General features: G+C 48.8%; 6 protein-coding genes across 6 annotated transcripts; 3 read left to right on the top strand and 3 right to left on the bottom strand.

Annotated features, from left to right (window-relative positions):
* The first annotated feature begins 117 nt into the window (after positions 1-117).
* PV09_07062 (uncharacterized protein) lies at positions 118-1,607 on the top strand. Its single transcript, XM_016360782.1, has one exon. It carries the CDS (start codon positions 409-411, stop codon positions 1,438-1,440), a length of 1,032 nt encoding a protein of 343 aa, XP_016211459.1. The 5' UTR covers positions 118-408; the 3' UTR covers positions 1,441-1,607.
* Positions 1,608-2,878: 1,271 nt separating this feature from the next.
* On the bottom strand, positions 2,879-7,958 carry PV09_07063 (uncharacterized protein; the record flags this gene model as incomplete). Its single annotated transcript, XM_016360783.1, has 9 exons — positions 2,879-3,702; positions 3,752-4,811; positions 6,327-6,634; positions 6,689-6,756; positions 6,814-7,196; positions 7,250-7,317; positions 7,373-7,600; positions 7,658-7,793; positions 7,857-7,958. 9 exons carry the CDS (start codon positions 7,956-7,958, stop codon positions 2,879-2,881), a joined length of 3,177 nt encoding a protein of 1,058 aa, XP_016211460.1.
* A 704-nt stretch (positions 7,959-8,662) lies between these two features.
* PV09_07064 (uncharacterized protein) lies at positions 8,663-10,260 on the top strand (the record flags this gene model as incomplete). The annotated part of the gene is made up of 6 exons (XM_016360784.1): positions 8,663-8,851; positions 8,913-9,031; positions 9,085-9,115; positions 9,178-9,321; positions 9,373-9,693; positions 9,746-10,260. The coding sequence occupies exons 1-6, from the start codon at positions 8,671-8,673 to the stop codon at positions 10,258-10,260; spliced, it is 1,311 nt and encodes a 436-aa protein (XP_016211461.1). The 5' UTR covers positions 8,663-8,670.
* Positions 10,261-10,594: 334 nt separating this feature from the next.
* PV09_07065 (uncharacterized protein) lies at positions 10,595-12,032 on the bottom strand. Its single transcript, XM_016360785.1, has 3 exons — positions 11,982-12,032; positions 11,350-11,928; positions 10,595-11,295 (listed from the first exon to the last, which is right to left on the bottom strand). The coding sequence occupies exons 1-3, from the start codon at positions 12,010-12,012 to the stop codon at positions 10,811-10,813; spliced, it is 1,095 nt and encodes a 364-aa protein (XP_016211462.1). The 5' UTR covers positions 12,013-12,032; the 3' UTR covers positions 10,595-10,810.
* A 938-nt stretch (positions 12,033-12,970) lies between these two features.
* Positions 12,971-14,663, bottom strand: PV09_07066 (uncharacterized protein; the record flags this gene model as incomplete). Its single annotated transcript, XM_016360786.1, has 2 exons — positions 13,414-14,663; positions 12,971-13,347 (listed from the first exon to the last, which is right to left on the bottom strand). Exons 1-2 carry the CDS (start codon positions 14,432-14,434, stop codon positions 12,971-12,973), a joined length of 1,398 nt encoding a protein of 465 aa, XP_016211463.1. The 5' UTR covers positions 14,435-14,663.
* A 370-nt stretch (positions 14,664-15,033) lies between these two features.
* Positions 15,034-17,173, top strand: PV09_07067 (uncharacterized protein; the record flags this gene model as incomplete). Its single annotated transcript, XM_016360787.1, has 5 exons — positions 15,034-15,082; positions 15,138-15,229; positions 15,283-16,592; positions 16,643-16,953; positions 17,010-17,173. 5 exons carry the CDS (start codon positions 15,034-15,036, stop codon positions 17,171-17,173), a joined length of 1,926 nt encoding a protein of 641 aa, XP_016211464.1.
* Between the last annotated feature and the right edge of the window lie 554 nt (positions 17,174-17,727).

A 17,727-nucleotide genomic window follows, 5' to 3' on the forward strand; every position in this document is an offset into this window, starting at 1 on the left:
TAATTCGGTCCGTGTCATCGCAAGGCTGAAGACCAACTTGGCCAATCATGTTGCTCTTAAATAATGCTCCGCGTTGCCGAAGGCGTCACGTCCTTTTTTTGTCCGACCTAGCATGGACTCATCCGATCTCGATTCCAATTCCGGGAGATTGTTTGATGTATAACAGGGACTCGGCTGCATCTGATCTTGGTTTGGAAGATTCCTGAACCGTGCTGCGAGTGAATGGCTCTCGAGTTTCGTCATCTTCTCACAACCGCTGTCGTGCTCTTTTTACTGCGGCCGGTCGCTACAGCGTAGACTGGTGATAAATATCATAGCGTGCACCGGAGCCAGAATACGCCAAAGACATATCTGCGTGTGAGGAACAAAGTTCACATCTAAGACGTTGCATCACGAGACCAGAGAAGCATGAGCGGCGTGACGATGCGCGCCTGGCAATACTCCACGCGCAACAAGCCATTTGAAGCCAATCTGGTTCTAAACAGCATCCCAATACTCAAGGCACCCGCGTCCTCTACGTCGTTGAAAGACCGCTGCATACTGGTCAAGGTGCACGCCGCCTCCATCAACCCGGCCGACTACAAAGTGCCAACCACGCCTATCTTGGGCTACTGGATCAACTCAAAACCGGCAACACCAGGCCTAGACTACTCAGGTGTCATCGAGGAGATTCCCAACGGCGTGAAGACGGACCTAAAAGTTGGAGACAGAGTGATTGGCAGACTAGATTGGATGTATCAGCATGGCTCCTTAGCGGAGTATGTGCTTGGTCAGCCGAATGGGATGGTGAGGCTCCCGGAAAATGTATCGTTTGAGCAGGGCGCTGCCATTGGAACCGCCGGTCTTTCTGCTCTACAGCCTATGCAGCCATATGTCAAACCTGGGTACAATGTCTTCATCAACGGCGGCTCTGGAGGTGTGGGTTCCTTCGCCACGCAGATTGCTAAGCTGCTCGGTGCTGGGCAGGTGACGGTGACGTGCGGTCCCGCAAACGTGGGAAGAATGAAAGCCCTGGGTGCGGATGAGGTCCTCAACTACCGGGAGACGGACATAATGAGCAGCTTGAGGACGATGGCCAAGGATCAGGGACGCATGTACGACCTGATTATTGAGAATGTCGGTAACAATGACAAATTGTTCGAAGAGTCTCATCACTTCCTCAAGCCCAGCGGACGCTTCATCCAAGTTGCGGGTACGGACCTTGCATTGGTGATCAGGCGCGCGGTTCTTCCCCGCTTCCTAGGCGGCGGGAGAAGAAAGTACGGGTTTTATCTCACGAGCAATGATAACACAGATCTTAGAAGGATCGTAACGTGGGTGGCCGAAGGAAAGTTAAAAGTAGAGATCGATGAAGTGTTCGCTTTCGAAGACGCGAAAGCGGCATACAAAAAATTGAGCAGTGGCAGGGCTCAGGGAAAGATTGTTATCAAAGTCTGCTGATATTACTTCCTTTTTGCTGAAACACTTGTAAATAAAGTCACTAATTCGGCATCGATATTCGCTAAGATCCTAAAAGCGATGTATTTAATTTCTTTCAAATAGTTGCAGCTGCAAACTATAACATGCATATCAAATTTGCCTGACAATGGCACATGACGAAAATAATACGCACTTTCCCGAAATCTTCTACTCATTCATACACGGCTGCTTATGACACTTCCGCTACTAATTTTCCTTTCTCCTTCGAAGATTGCCGCAGAGTACATTCCAACACATGTAACTAGAGTTATCTGTGTTATCTTCCGGCACAATGCTGACAAGCTTCTGATGATAAGTAGACATGCAAGCACGATGAAGGGCCGCATGTCTTTCAATTTCTACCTCATTGAGATAATATCCCTTCAAGACCCAAAACTGATTTCATGAATTCCTCGGGCTTTATCAAAAAAAAAAGTCCACGACTGTTTATATTCTTTCTCATTTGTCCCTTTTAGTTTCCTTACTATTAATCTTGCGGCGTTATTCGCGCTTCTGTTATTTTCTAGCGTCAAAGGGAGCTGATATTTTGATCAACTTTAGAATTAGTAATGGCCCTACGGTCATGCAGAAGACTCACGACATTCACGCTATCAAAATATACTCCGGGATGCGAAGTCGATCATGTACTTCCTGGACATCCCTGTGTCTGCATTTGGTCAAAGGTAATGAACCGTTCATCAGTCCGACAATTGCGGCCTGAATCACGGAGATTGTTGGACACTCTGGCTCGTATTGCGATCAGTCTCTTTTTCTCCTGTCGACACAAAAAATTCACGGCAATGTTGTTCCGAGACATGAATCTTAAGAAGAATGAGTACCTGCACCAAAACAGGTGGCGGAGCAGCTCAAGGCCAAGTCCCACTTTTTCGATTAGTCTCAGGCGAGAGCTGAACATCATGGCGCTTTGTTGAAAAGAAATAAACCACCTTAATTCACCCAGAGCGTAAGGCATTGATTTTACAGGTCATGTTGAGCCCCCAACCTCATAAATCTTCCATATTATCGTGTACCATTGCCTAAGTTCCACTTATAAATTCATCACACAAAGCAGCGCTGCGTACCAGTGATGTTCTGTTGAAAGATTTTACCCTTGCTCAAGAACATTTCTCTTCCAAGCTAGTATATCAACGCTCATTCTATCATCTTAGCCAGAATATTTCCGACAAGAACAATTGCTTACGATGTTAAAAAGAAAGGTACAAAAAGAGGGAAGCGGAAAAAGGGCATATGCATCATTAATCCACTTAAAGGTCAAAGTGATAAATTCAGGAAGAGAATTGAATTAATCTATTAATTTACATGCCTTCCCCAAAGTCCTATCGAAGCCCATCAGATATGCAAGCTGCCTCGGACCCTAAGCTGAAGCGTATCTAAGACTGGTTATCTTTCAAGAGACGCTCTACGCTGTAGAATTCGACGCTGCTGCTGCTAGAATCACGTCTGCAGCCTTTTCACTAATCATGTAGACAGGCGTAACCAGATAGGTGCCGGGAATCTTGGGGAACACGCTGGCGTCCACAACACGTAGATTCTGCGTTCCTCGAACCTTGAAGTCCTTGTCCAGGACGGCCATTGGATCGTTGTCTGCTCCAATTGGGCACGTGCAAGAGGCGTGGTGGCCCCACGCTTCATCTCGAGCAAATTGCTTCAGGTCGTCCTCCGAAGAGATGTTTTGTGGTGGCCAGATGCGCTCAAATGAACCGTCAAGAGGAACCAAATTTTCAAATGCTTGGATACCGAATTCCATGCCCTCGTATACGGCTTGAAGGTCCTCATCACCACCAACGGAGAAGGAGTTGAATAAAATGTTGGGGGTGTCGCGAGGATTAGCTGACTTCAGTGTAACCGTTCCAGCGTTGTTACGGGACTGGGCCTTCAAAGTAAGCCAAGTCCAAATGCTAAGGTCTGCGGTGGCAAAGTCGGCGTAGTCGGGGAAGTAACCCTTGAAGTAAGCTGGAACACCTCCAAGATAAAGATCGTGAGCTGGATTGGCTGCGACGGAACTGTGCTTCATGTAAGCAAGGGCAATACCGTTTGTCTGGTAGCCGCCCTTGAGGAATGGTGGCGCATTCAACCACTGGTCGTAGCATGGATCATCTCCCTTCAAGAATGTGCATTTCTCCAGCAAAGCGAAAGGGGATGGTGCCTTGCCAACAATGCCGACCTCGTAACGATCCTGCATGTTTGTTCCAACGCCAGGCAAGTCGACTACAACGGGGATGTCTTCGAAATTGTTAGTTAAGCATACTGAGAAAACTGCCACTGGACTCACCGAAGTTCTCAAGCTCATCCTTAGGACCGATACCAGACAGCTTAAGAATTTGAGGGGTGTTAAATGCACCACCAGACACGATAACCTCTCGAGTAGCCTTGACAGTACCTGGTGTTCCTTCTTGTGATGGGTCGTAGCGAGGATCCGCAGCATAAAGGCTTTCACCAATAAGATACTCAACGCCAGTCGCACGTACATTGCCGTCAGAAGAGTTACCGTCGAAAAGCACCTTTGTAACCAAAGTGTTGAGCTGGATGTCGAGCTTGTATTGGGATGACTGAGAGATATTATAGACCCAATCACGTGGTCCACCTCTGGAGAAATCTGATGTCTTCATGGCCAGTGGCACTTGGTACAGCTCGTCCGCGGACTGCGATCTCAGTGGAGAGTTGATGTCTTGCAGGAGGACTTCAGCCAGACCTGTAACCGTGTTCACAATCTTGCCAATTAGATTCTTGCCCATGGTTGTTGCTGCAGCAATAACGAGTGAGAGGACCTTCAGATCTTCCGCAATGAGAATCACTGGTGTGGTCTGCGTCTCAAGCCATCCATCGTACCCATGGCCAACCACGGAGTTGGGAAGATATTCACACTTCTCCATCCTTTCGAAGTACTTGCGCATGTTGTCTGAGCTCCACGAAGAATCACCAGTTAGAGATTCCATGTAATCCCAGTCCGCGGTGTCTGGCAGGATCGTGATCAAGGCGTTGTGCTCTGCGCAGCCACCAAGCGCTGCAGTTCGGGGATACCAGATACCAAGACGCTCTGCACCAGCAGGTGGAGATAAGCCGACATAGTAGCTGCCATTTGGCAGAAGATATGTCATCTTGGAATCTCGGACAGCCTGCGCCTCGTCCGCGTAGTGATCGACGAAGAATTGCCATGAGATGGGCTCATACTGGGAAGCGTAAGGATGTAGTGCTGGGACTCGTAGAACAGGATCGTTTGCATGATCGGCTCCTGCATCAATAAGCAAGACGCTGTGCCCAGCGAGAGCGAGACGTGCGGCAAGCGGTGCACCACCAGGTCCTGAGCCGACGACAATATATTCGTACTCGTCCTGAGGCGGCGGTGAGTTGGTGTTGAATGTTCGCCTAGCTCCCTGGAAGAAAGGTTCATGACTTCTGCCACAATTACGTTAGACAAGTACAGCGTTAGGAGAGGTCTACTCACCGAGCGAGGGCTATAGAAGCACAATATGCTGCAACCCCCAGCAGCTGCTTCAACAACATGATAAATGAGTGACGAATAACAACAAACGATGAAAATCAAAGAGAACAAACACCGCAAATACGAGTCCAAACGAGTGTTTTCACTTCAAAGGAATGAGTGCCAGTTGAAAAGGAATGGACGTCTGTAAGCAGACTTTTAGATTATTATAATGTAGAAAGTAAAAGGACCATCACTTGAGGTACAACCACGCTCTATTTCTACGTGTACAAATTTGCAGTTCACATTATAGTGATTCACCCATCAGGAGGCTGAAGCGTCGTCAGAGAAGCGAGTCAACTGCTCGTACCGAGCCTCAGATCTACATCAGAGGCGTCGAAGAGAGTAAAGGCATGATGGTGCAAGCATGGGGCGAGCCACAGATTTGCATGAAGGATACCAAAGGCGGAGGCATGCTATTCTAGAAATGGGAGAAATCTACACTCGCTTTCGTTCTTCATGATCTGCGCATGGGATTGCAGAAATTCCACGAGGACAAGGGCCGTTTGACAGTTGGTACGTGCAAAGCGGTGGATACCACCACGTTCTAGTGGTTGGTTTGTGCGCCACGGAGCAGGCATCCCGACTGCTGGGTAGGGATATTCCTGTTCAGGAGAATCGTGAGCGCTAGAAACGTGGTACCATGCAAATTGCTGAACGCCCGCGTCGAACAGATTCACAGTCTCGTTTTGCGGTGAGGTATACAGCCGTTTCCTACACATGCTAGCAGGAGCATACCTGCCTGCTCGCAGGGCGTGAAGAGTCGCTGATCACGATGCTGTGCCAGTTTCACTTTCATGTAATCTTCAATCATGCCAACACAGTTTTCTGACTTCCTACAACTCCAATACATTCGGCAATCTTGGAAAGCGGGGAACTACCATGTAGTGAGCCGCGGCAGCTTCTATCAAATAGCATGTGGAACTGTTAGCGTAAGAATGTGTGCTTCGAGCACCTAGTAGTCAAGGGGCACGGAGCAAGGTTTTTGGGAACGTTGCTGGCTTCGCCGATCTAAAGTGGACAAAATGCGCAATTCATTCAGCTTGAGCGTGTTCCTGCATTCCAAACCAGGGTAAGAAACAACACTAGGTGTACCGAGCGCTGATCCATCCAGCAACTAAGCAGTGGTGTAAAAAGATTGTGTCATTGTTTTGTCCATTGAATGAGCCTCAGAGTGGCTGACAGCTTTTGATCAAGCTGTGAAGAAGCAATAGCAAGTCTAATACATGGCTTCAAATGTATACCCCAAACGTTTTGTCATATCTTCTTTTTGTGCCGCACCATTTTTCGCTAGACTCGAGAGAGTCCATACAAGCGTTGTGTACCACTATCGGCGGGACTCAATAACGCTTAACTTACTGCGTACAGTAATGCCCGCATCACTGCTCGTATGAGAATCATAACCTTTTTCATGCTTGGCTTCGACATCGACAAGATTGATGAAGTCACCGTTTTCGCTGCGAAGATTGGGAGTGAGTGAGATCTTTTGCAATCTGCTAGGAGTACGCCACGCGTTCGAGCCAAAGCCTGTACTTCCACCAGACGTGCCTTTGCTTGACGCAAGGATTTTAGCCCCCAAGGATACGAACAAGCTGCGTAAGGACGGCAGGCACGCGCAAATGATGCCAACGTGAAGTTCAACCGTGCTCCAAGTAGCAGCCTCGACGTAATCCCCTGGATTTCAGTCGCTGTCAGTCAAGTCATCTTATTCGGACACTATGAACTTACAAGTCGGATTCTGGGTATTAGCGAAGAGAACCAGTGTTCGCAATCGAAGTACGCTAGTCAACGTGACACTACAAATCGTGAGCATGCCAAATATTCCGTGAGCCCAAGTGGCCAGCGCAACTTACAAGATACCGAGAGAAAACATGAAGAGGAGCATGAGCTTTTTTGCCAGATTCATCTTCAACTTCGCCACCTCCGGAAGAGGCAGGATAAGGATGTAGACGTCGATGATGATGTTCAACACTGCACACATCCAACCTTGGAGTTTGATGTTTTCACAGAAACCTTCATGCTCGCCGTCCCATTGATACCAGGCCAAGCTAACGGGGGTGCATTGGAAAATTGTGGCAAAGAGGAAACTTATACCGTAAGCGGTGGTTAATCCAAGTCCAATGAAAGTCCCGATTCTCAAAGGTCTGGTTGGAAAGATTCGTAGAATGAAGCACAGCATAGACACCTTAAACATAGTAAGCGCGCATATGTAGAATATCTCGCCGAGATAGTAGTACTGCTAATTGGTTAGCTCCGTTCTTTACTTGACAAGGAGATGATTCCACTCACACGAAGGACAGCTGTGATATCAATAGGCTGAAGCGTCCATATATCCCTTCCCAGACCATGTTTGGCCACTGAACCTGTATGAGTCTCTAATTTTGATTTAGATTTGGTGTGAACAAGACTTACATGTTACTGCAAACACTGTCGGTGGGATGGTGAACAAGACCATCACGCATATCGTCCAATCGTCCCACGAGGCTATTCTAGCATTCGACGGGAGAAGAGAGGCCAAACGGGCCAGAAAGACAATGAAAGCCAAAATTCCGGGTACAAGTCCGCCGACAATGACAGATGCCGTCTTGTCTCGAGGCTTGGCGGTTGGATCACAGAGTGTTATCGACGCATTCTTTGAGCCTGAGTCTAGAATTAGTAATGGGATGCCACATGAACGACCCAGTGAATAAGATGTACGCAGTTGATCTGGAACCTTGCAGCCAGTGACGATACATTCTTCCAATTTCGTGTTCAGCGGTACGTTCGTGCACAAGCAAGTGGTGTTGGTAAGTCCACATCCAGATGTTGGAATGAGCTCAGTCAAGCACTCGATCTGGTCATTGAGTCAGTAGTCTGCGTGGCACTTCAGAAGTGCAACTAGTGTCAGAGTCCATACCGCACAAGAGGGATATAAAGCCACTGCCTCCTCAATTGCACTGGCAAGTACAATTGGACTGACCACAAGAAGCACGCCCAGCAAGAAATGAAAGGTCTTCATTGTGCACACCCTAACTTCTACAAACCTGAAGTGAATGGAAGTTAGCAAAGTCAACGAAGAAGGGTTATCCAATCCTGCTAAATGCTTTCTAGAGGAGGTTCCTAGGATAAGGCAAAGTCACGGCATCCTGTGTCAGCTAACAAGGAGCCCTACGTCCAAGCTCTTTCACCTTGCAAGCTACTTTCCAGAGAGAGAAAGCTCCAATTGCATGCAGAACAAGGCAGAGGCTGGTTTGTGATAAGCATGGTGAAGATTTTCGTTGTCTTTACCCCAGAAAGCCAGCCGTTTTCCCCGTATGCAGGCTGTTGATCTTTAAAGCAGGGATCCATGCACGTTTCCAGACCCCCGGTTGAAGAAAAAACCCGTAGCGGAACGCTGGCCTTAAAATCCTTCCCGAGCGGCTACTCCCATCATGGAGACAGTGATGACGATCTGCGCTCCGTGCCCCTCGTGAGAAACGCTTTGGTCATGATCTGTCTAACCTTGACAGCCCCATAATTTTATTGGGCCGCTTAGAAACAGGGAATAAGTATACAGTAATTTACGTGTCAATGAAGAGCATGGCATGCTTTGAAATTGGTGCCAATTCTTTCGTTCTTTCGATCAGGAAGTTTCCGACCAACAGAAGTTGGAAGTCTCCCAGATTCAAGTCATTCGTTCTAGTCATTCTTTTGGAATTCTATTTCTCTATTCTTCGCTGTGTCTGCGATCCATGAAGATGGCGTGGTTGGCAAGCCTGCTGCTGACTTTACCAAGCCTGTCTCTTGTACATGGTTTCCCAACCGCAGAGAGTTTTGCACGCCTGGCCCCATCGGAAACAGACATCCATAAGGCTCTTGTCCATTTGCGTGAAAAGAGACAGTTGGCGAATTTCAGTGGTCAGCCAATTGATGGTATAGTCTTCTGCCAATCCTGAAGGATCCAGTTCGGTTCAAGACTAAGACACGCGTCCAGTGACCGGGCAGCATGAATTCATCCCTCCAAACTTTGATGCAGGAGACCAGAGGGGGCCATGTCCGGGTCTTAATGCTCTCGCAAACCATGGATATCTGCCAAGAGACGGAGTCGCGGGTGTACGCATCCATGTTGATACTGTATAGACCAAGAGCTAACAATTGATATTCAGTTTTTTGAGACGATTGCTGCTGTGAATCAAGGTACAGTACAATCTCTCTTTCTATGTGAAAAATTTCCCCTGGAAAGGTGCTGACTGGTCCAGTGTTTGGTATGGGAATCGACTTGGGAACGGTTATAGCGGCAATGGGCACCGTATGGACGGGAAATCCATTGTCTTTGGATCCGGGTTTCTCCATCGGAGGCGAGTCTGACAAAGTTCAAAACCTCCTGGGATTCGATCTTCTTGGTTGGTCGTGCACAAGGGCCAAACTTTTGACACTTGTTAATGGTTGACCAGGAACGCCTCGTGGACTTAATGGGTCTCATAATTTGATCGAGGCTGATGCTTCTATGACGCGAGACGATCTTTACGTTACTGGAGATGCTTCCACTCTCAACCTGACTCTCTTCGAGCAAACCTACAATTCCGTAGACGGCGACACGTTCGGTTTTGACGAGATTGCTGAGCAGGCTGGCGTGCGCTTCGAGCAGAGCAAAGCCACAAACCCGTACTTTTACTACGGTCCATTGACCGGTATGGTTGTTAGGAATGCAGGACTTATGTTCGCCGCGCGTCTGCTTAGCAATCACTCTGCAGAATATCCGCAAGGACAAATGAGTATGTTTGACTGAAAAAAAGTAGCAGAACATGATACTGACTGTGGAGTTAGCCAAAGAGGTTTTCAAGTCATTCTGGGGAGTTTACGATGATGCGTCCGCTGAGCAGGGTCTGGTCTACAAACGTGGCTGGGAGCGCATTCCGAACAACTGGTACAGAATCCCAGTCGATTACGGGCTTGTCAGCTTAAACCTGGATCTTCTACTACTCTTTTCGAAGAAGCCTGAGCTATTGTCCATCGGTGGCAACACAGGTACGGTTAACTCATTCGCGGGAGTTGACATGTCAGATTTGTTAGGCGGTGTTATCAACACAACAACCTTACTCGAGGGCAACAACTTGATATGTTTCGTCTTGGAGATTGTCAAGACAGTAGCGCCAAATAGTCTGAGCAGTTTGTTCCAAACTCTTGACAAGCCCTTGCAGTTCCTATCGAATGCGTTGGTTGGGCCGCTTATCGACCTCTCCTGTCCGGTATTTGGCGATCTCGAAGCCGGCGGCACAGATTTGCTGGCACCGTTGACAGCGCAGTTCCCCGGTGCATCGCGAGCTAACAGCGCGCTCTGAAGAGATCACTTGTTACATCTAATTAGTTCTCGTTACATAAGCTTATGCTCAACAACCCATATTTGTATTTTTATATAGACTAGTACAACATTGTATTTGTGCTACAAATTCGATAGGGTATCTCAATCATTCTCACTCTATGTTTTCAACCGACTTTGGCCAGATACCACAAGACTCAGTTGAGCCTCTATGGAGGTATCCACGCATGCCGAGGCCTCTGAATAAAAAGTTATGGCATATTTCTTCGTGGACAACCTTCATACGTAATACGCTTATGTCATAGAAATCAGGCTGTTCACTTTCTCCAATATCTGAAGAAAGGTTCCCAATTCTATGTTTTTACGAGTCATGAGAGACTGGACACGTAAAATGTCTTTAATCAGACTTCGTGGAATGTGAGCCGACGTGAAGAGGGGCCGGACATTCCTTGTCGGTGCGCAAGCGCGGCTGCAATGTTCCTCGAACCGAATTGAGCTTTGTCGATCTGAATGCCGCTTGTCGAGTGCAGATCTCGCTCCTATCAGATCGTCGGGACCAATATGAATTCTCCTCAGAGCCCATGCGTAGCGTCGTAACCTCCTGAAGCTAGGAGCATGCCTGCTCTCCGTAGCTCTCTTCTCTCAGACATTACAGAACGCGATCGTGCACTGTTCGACCCAGCATGTCGGTTCGTGCTCCTCTCCGAGGATGCTCTGACGGGTCCGGTGCTTTCTTGGGTCTGAAATGGGGGCTTGGCTGGCCGCGGCTCCGGAAGGAGCGTGGAAAACTGAGCATACTCGGATCGCAAGCTCAACATGCTCGACCTAGCCATCACTGACCGAGAAATATCATTGAACTCTGGAAATGGGTCCACGTTTCTTGGCAATACATACTCCGCTCGCAGTCGTTGCGCGTCCTGCCGCCTCCTAAGAGAGTATGAGGGCACATCAGATTGGATGTTTCGACTCGGAGAAGTATACTCTGTATCGACGGGGTCGTAGACTCTGGTAGACATTGCAGGCTTGGAATCAGCTACTTCGTCCTCTTCGGCAGAAACTAAGGCGTATTAGTGGGGCGAATAAGGAAGGCCTTTTTGATACTCAAACTCACTAATCAATTCATTAACTTTGAAATGGCTTTTACTCTCTGGGAAAATGATGCATGTTGTCTCGTCATTCTCGTCTGCTCTTTTATCGTTTCTGCATCCTGATTTTTGGCTCATTACAGCCTCGTGGTATGTTGGAGGACTGAGGCTAGATGAAAATGCTGCGCTCTGATCCATGGTTATCCAAATTTCCATCCTGTGAATGGCCGACAACATGCTTTTGTGGCTGGTATCAAGTACTTTTTCGCTAGAGTCCACTTTGCTTCGATACTTCCACAGCCATTCTAATTTTCTGGACAAAGTCACGGTTCCCTTTCCACTCTCGTCCTGAACCCGGATTCTCTCGACGAAGTGACCTATGTCAGCAAGCGCGCTTTTCACGGCCTTGATAGTCCCATAAACATATTCTCGGCTCTTTGGCTCCTTGGTGAACCGAGATCGCACAGACTCATGGGAAATAAGTCGAAGAGCCTCATAGTAGTCAAGCCGGACACGGTGAATAAGGGTGCTAAAGCGACGTGCCTCTTCTGGGACGTCATTCAGTTTGGAGATGAAGTCGGCAAAGATGAACGCGGCGTTAATGCCTGCTCGTCATCAACAAAATCGCCTTCATGACTACCCTGGACGGGCAGCTTACCGGAGAACACCGATCCCACACCGAAATCCATGCTTCGTAAGGACTACCGTTGGCCTCTTCAAGTCAGGAGTCGTCAAACGGGATGTCGAAAACGTCTTGGTCAAGAAAGTACGCTGGCGTGAAAAGATGGCAAGTTGCAACCCTATTCCCGCTGACGATAACGAGCAGGCTTAGGATGCCTATCTACTAGAAGCAACAGAAATACGCAAGTAGGAACGTATGACACATCCGCCTTACGCAAAAAAGCACCAAACCCTTGGGCCAAGGCCTCCGTGAAGAGGGAAGCCTGTTCAGCAAAGCGGGCTGCGGTCGGAGGCGCACAGTGATGTCTACACCCACCGCGAGAATAGTCCCACGAGGCCATAGCTGCTTTTGGGTTAGTTTTTTGTCAAAACTTACATCCTGGAGGGGCTTCGCTGAACGAAGGTAAGCCGTCATGCGCAGCTTCGGTTGATGATAATGCAGACACATAACTTTCGATGGGCGCCTATCTGCGATAGACGACATCCACTTGGACATTTACCGTTACTACATGCTCACTCTAACAACGGTATCCGAGTTTTTGGGGGCAGGAAGACTATTGAAAGTAAGTCAGGCTGAGGGCTTGGGCTTTACTGAAGCGCTGAGTGTTAAGCGAATGTCGACGGGAGCATCTGGACACTGTATTCTAAGGGACGCTAAGCTCGAAGCAGCGACGCCTTCAACATCCTGCCTCATGTCGTTGGCTCCATTGACTGCGCATATGCAACAGGTCACAAACGGCCCGGAAAAGTCCAGATGCGTGAGCTGTACCGCGAGGGTACTAAAGTTCTTGTCCAATCATGACAAGAACGCTTCCCGTGCTGCAGCTTCAGTGCACTTCTGGATTGCAAAGATTTTCAGCCTGATCACCAACAATGTCACTGCCACCGTACAAACAAAGTTAGAAGAAAAGATGAGCGGGTGAGCATGGGATATAGTGATGTCATGCTATGTACGCGAACATAATTCTATTGCATCATGGGCTCCTGTGGGCTAAAAACAACAGGAGATGGGTGCGCCTCGCCGTTTTCGTCGGTCAGCTGCAAGAGGGCTGGGTAAACAACGCCTCTTCCCTTGTCTGTCCAGTCAGCGGCGTATTCCGACGGCTGAGAGAAGATGAGCCAGCCCAGGCGTGCGGCTCGCTTCATGATCTCTTCCAGATTTCTCAGCCTGCTTTCGTGATCGTTGGTTGCGGCAAGTGGCCGAAGGAAGAGATCTGCTCGTGCACGCGCCTCCTGAATGTTCGTGATGCGTGGATCATCCTCTGTTATGCTGTCTCTACCGTACAAGGATTGCGAAAGGCAAGCACTTATCACCCGCCACTGACCACGAAATGCAGCGCGAACTGGTGAAGCGAGGTGTCGTTAGCGTATGAGATAATATTTTGCCACTTTCAGACTTTGACTCTTACCTTGCCCATCTAGAGTATTGTTGGAAAAAGACGCGTACGCGTGTGTGAAGACCAAAGGCAGAAATGACTGGGCAGGCGGGCCGTCCGGAAGCATGCGTGTTATGACGATCGAGGCGATTCCCGCTTGGAGAACTCGCATTCTGGACTGAGAATCACCTAGGATGCTCTGTAAATGGTGTGAAGAGGGTATTGGCGCATCTCCTGCGAACGCACGAGAAAATCCGTCGATGACAGATTTCTCGTCTCCACCCTTAGAAAAGTAGAACTTCTGAACATGACCGTCAATGCGGCTTTTCAGCTTCGAATATCCAGATTTTATAGTGTTGTCGTCAACAGGTTGGGGAATATGGTTGTATAAAACGACGGCAGCTGAGCTTTTGGGAACTAAAGCGGAGGCGCGCGCTAAGGCAGCCTTGGAGTTGGTCATCCTATGCTCTTCGTACTGACCGGTCGAGCCTCTGTTGCTATAGAGGTTGCGTCCTCGCCGCTTTTTGTGAAAAAAGCGAAGAAACCAGAAAGCGGCAGCCAAAATCACTCCCAGTATCACCCCTCCGATGCCTATGGCAGCGCTGTCACCAGCTGAGAGCCCCTTGTTTATTTTAATCAAATTAGTTGGGAATGGCGTGCCAACGCTGATTGGAATCATCGTAATGATATTTCCATTGATGCTGGATGTGCTGGTGGTGGCGAGGTATTTGTAACTGCCAGAACTCAGAGTCTCTGGAACTCCAACAGACACGTCTGTCGTAATGATGGAAGTAGAGTCACCAATTTTTGTTGTTATTTGACTCTCGGTTGCTAGGTAGAAGTAGATAGCGGAGGCCAAATTTGTAGAACCCGTGTGAGACGATGACATCGACTGATCTGTCGGCTCTGGCCCAGTTGTACTTGCAGTAAGGGTGTTTAATGGAGCACTGGATGACGCTGCTGGCTGCGCTGGAGTCTGAGTTGATAGGACCGGTGGAGTAGAGGTCGATGTGAACCTGGAAGAGACATTTCCCGGTACACTTGGACTACTCATCGTGCGATAGTATTGAAAACTTGGGCTTTCGATAGTAGTTTCTCAAAAAGACGAGAAAAAGCGATTCGTAGAATCAGCAAGGTGCGCCAGATCTTTTTTATGTCTGGGACGACTTGCTCCGGCACCATGCAACAGCAAGCCCACACGACGCCTGGAATTCACCCGCTCTTAAAGGCCTTGCTTAATCCGCTGGGCGCGCAGTGCTTTACGAGGCATTGGCAGATGTATCTCATGGTCTACCGCCAGGTGCGGGACAAAATATAGGAAAAAGTGGGTCTCAGCCTGATGCCCGCCGGCCAGCTTCGAAGTGTTGTACGAGTCAGAGCTGCATAGCACGCCAGGACCAACAAAGATCAGGCTAAATGGCTAGAAGATTGGGGTCGGGAAATGGGGACTGCATGACTGCCTCTCGTAGTGTGTACATTTGAAGAGTAACGGCTTTATACCCCGCCAGCCATCAGCCGCGTTGTTACTCGCCTCTGCCTGCCAACCGTACGAATAAAGCTTTGTTCGTTGAGGAAAAGCCATTGAATCCAAGTCTGCGTTGCATTTTACTCCCTATCTGCCTTGTTCTGATTAGATTGTCAAGAAATTCCAAAATGGGGGAAACCCCTGAGCTTGTGGTCGCTGTTGATTTTGGCATGACCTGTTCGACTCCGTCTTCCCTCGCCTTCGCAAGGCTGTATGCTTACGATCTTCTTAGGCACTGGCGTCGCGTATGCAAATCTAACGCGTTCCCGCAACGTCTACTATGTTCAACGGTGGCCAGGTCGGGGTCAGGCCAACGAAAACAAGGTGCGCACAATACTTGGTGCCCGTACGCTGAGTTCAGGTTCTGAATTGAGAAGGTGCCGACGGTCGTTACATATGATAAACACACGGCGAGAGTCTCAAGCTGGGGGTTTTTATCAGAAAACCGGTATGAACAGAACAGCCCTGATCGCGAATACTGCCAGTGGTTCAAGACGTGTGTCGATGAAGATCATTACCAAAAGTTGCGAGCAAAAGATCCAAATGCCGCCCCTCGAAGCCAACAAGATGTTGACAGGTGGACGGAGGATTACATGCAATCGTTGTACAATTGGGTGAAGTCTAAGCTCGAGGCAGAGATACCGCCTGAAAAGAGTTGGGGAAACACGCGAATCGAGTTCGTCTTCTCTGTGCCTACGACCTGGCAACCGCAACCGACAGTCCAAAAATTCAAAACCATTGTAAGAAAGGCTGGGTGGGGATCGGGGGTAGCCCACACGGTCACCATTGGCCTGACAGAAGCAGAGGCCGCGGCCGTTTATGTGGCTTGCGAATCCTCTGTAAGCTTCAAGGAAAACGATGTCTTGCTGGTTGCTGATTGCGGTGGTGGCACGACGGATCTGAACATCTTGAGAGTCAAAGACCTGCAGGGGTCTATTCCACACCTGCAGCAACTGAGCGTGGTTGAGGGCAAGGCTATTGGATCTACTCAGATCGACCTTGAGTTTGAGGATCTTGTGTACAGCCGACTTGAGAAGGCTGACGCAATGTATCCCATGAATCTCGACTTGGAAACCGCAGCATGGACCATGATGAAAAGCTCGCAATACCTCGATACGAAATGTTGCTTCGGACAGCCAGATGATTTAGACTTCCGAGTCGCTATACCTGACCTCCACTTCAGCTACTCGAACCCGCAACATGGCATCTTCGATGGCCATATGCATTTCAAGTTGTCGGATCTTCAGAAACTATTCGACAAACAGATCACACAACTCTTCGCTTTGATCGATCATCAGCTTCAAAACTTTGCGATCTCCCACCCAGGTCAGAGAGTTCAACATCTTGTCTTATCCGGCGGTCTCGGCAACTCAACCTACGTGCAGTATCGATTGCGAGAACGGTATTCGACAAGTGTAAATGGGCTTACAAGGTCACGTTATCTGGCAGTGCATGTGAGCTCAGAACCGCAGCTGGCCGTTTGCAAGGGACTCTGCCTAGATAGAGTGAGGAATTCGCAGCACTCCAAACCCGTCTTGATTTGGCGGTGTTGCAGAGCCAGCTACGGCACAGACTGCAAGATCTTGTATAACCGAAAAAACCCCGAGCATATTGGCAGGACGACGATGACCGACAGACTCGATGGCAAGAAATATATCATGAACGGCATAGCTTGGTTCATTAAGAAGTGAGTTGCGTATGCGCGGTAATCTTGCCTCCTTGTTGACCTTATAGTAGAGGCGAGCCTGTTGATGTTACTAAGCCAATTGTACAGCGGTTTACTCGCAAGATCACTGCCGGTGACCCACGAAGAGCGTTCTCGGACAAGGTTATCGTTAGTCACTTGGATAAAACATTTCTTCCTCTGCAGTATGGGGAAGGCGCAGGCGCAGATGTCCTTTGCCGGATTACGTGCGATCTGTCTGCGGCAGACGAGAAGAAATTCAAGGAGAAGAACAGACATTGGTGGTCGACTGGTGAAAGGTACTTGCGCGTACAATACGAGGTGCACGTTGTGATGGGAGCGGCGGACATTACATTCGAGCTTTGTGCGTGATTGTTTTGCCACCTTCCGTCCGGGATGTTTCACTGACTTGTGCTCTAGGGTTCGAGGGCCAGAAATTGAGTAGGAGTAATTCCATCGCAGTCGAGTGGCAGGTTTCCTCAGCGCCTGAACCGCCATTCGTACCAGGTTCTGCGGTCCCGGTGAACCACGCTATATTCAACGGGCAATATCCCGGTGGCGAGAATAGAACTAGTTACGGATGACGATCATTGGCGGAGTAACCTAGTAGAATCTGGGACCCGTAAAGGTGTAGATATGGCGGCATGGTATCTCCCTTCTGGCAACATCGTATCTCCCTTCTAGCAAACCATGCAAGTTATCAACACACACAAGCCCTCCCTTCTCAGCCAAAGTTGTGAAATACATTGAAAAGGTGCGCTGTAGGAGGTGAGGCTTAGCTTTTTTGGTCGAGCTAACAAATATATGTTCATCTTGCCTCGTGTCTCAGGAGCTCGAAGAACAAGAGATTGAACTCGCAGGCAATGACAGATGCGTGATCACGAGAGTCACAATTCGAAAGTGGACCCATACCTGGTTCTCTGTGGCAAGATAACTAAACGTGGGCGCCAAGTCTGTCCTTCGATGTTGGCCGCAATCGCGTCGGCTGACTGACGTTGTATGTCAACGTTTTTGTTTACTGGTTGTGTCCTTCGCAGTAGAATTGCAGGAAATGATGACTTCATGACTGAATGTGTATAATCTGGACGCGTATCTGCCAAAGTCGAGAAACGTGGAGTTGCGTTGTTTTCACTTGGGC

The sequence above is a fragment of the Verruconis gallopava genome, assembly GCF_000836295.1.
Source record: "Verruconis gallopava strain CBS 43764 unplaced genomic scaffold supercont1.26, whole genome shotgun sequence".
NCBI classification, from domain to species: domain Eukaryota; kingdom Fungi; phylum Ascomycota; class Dothideomycetes; order Venturiales; family Sympoventuriaceae; genus Verruconis; species Verruconis gallopava.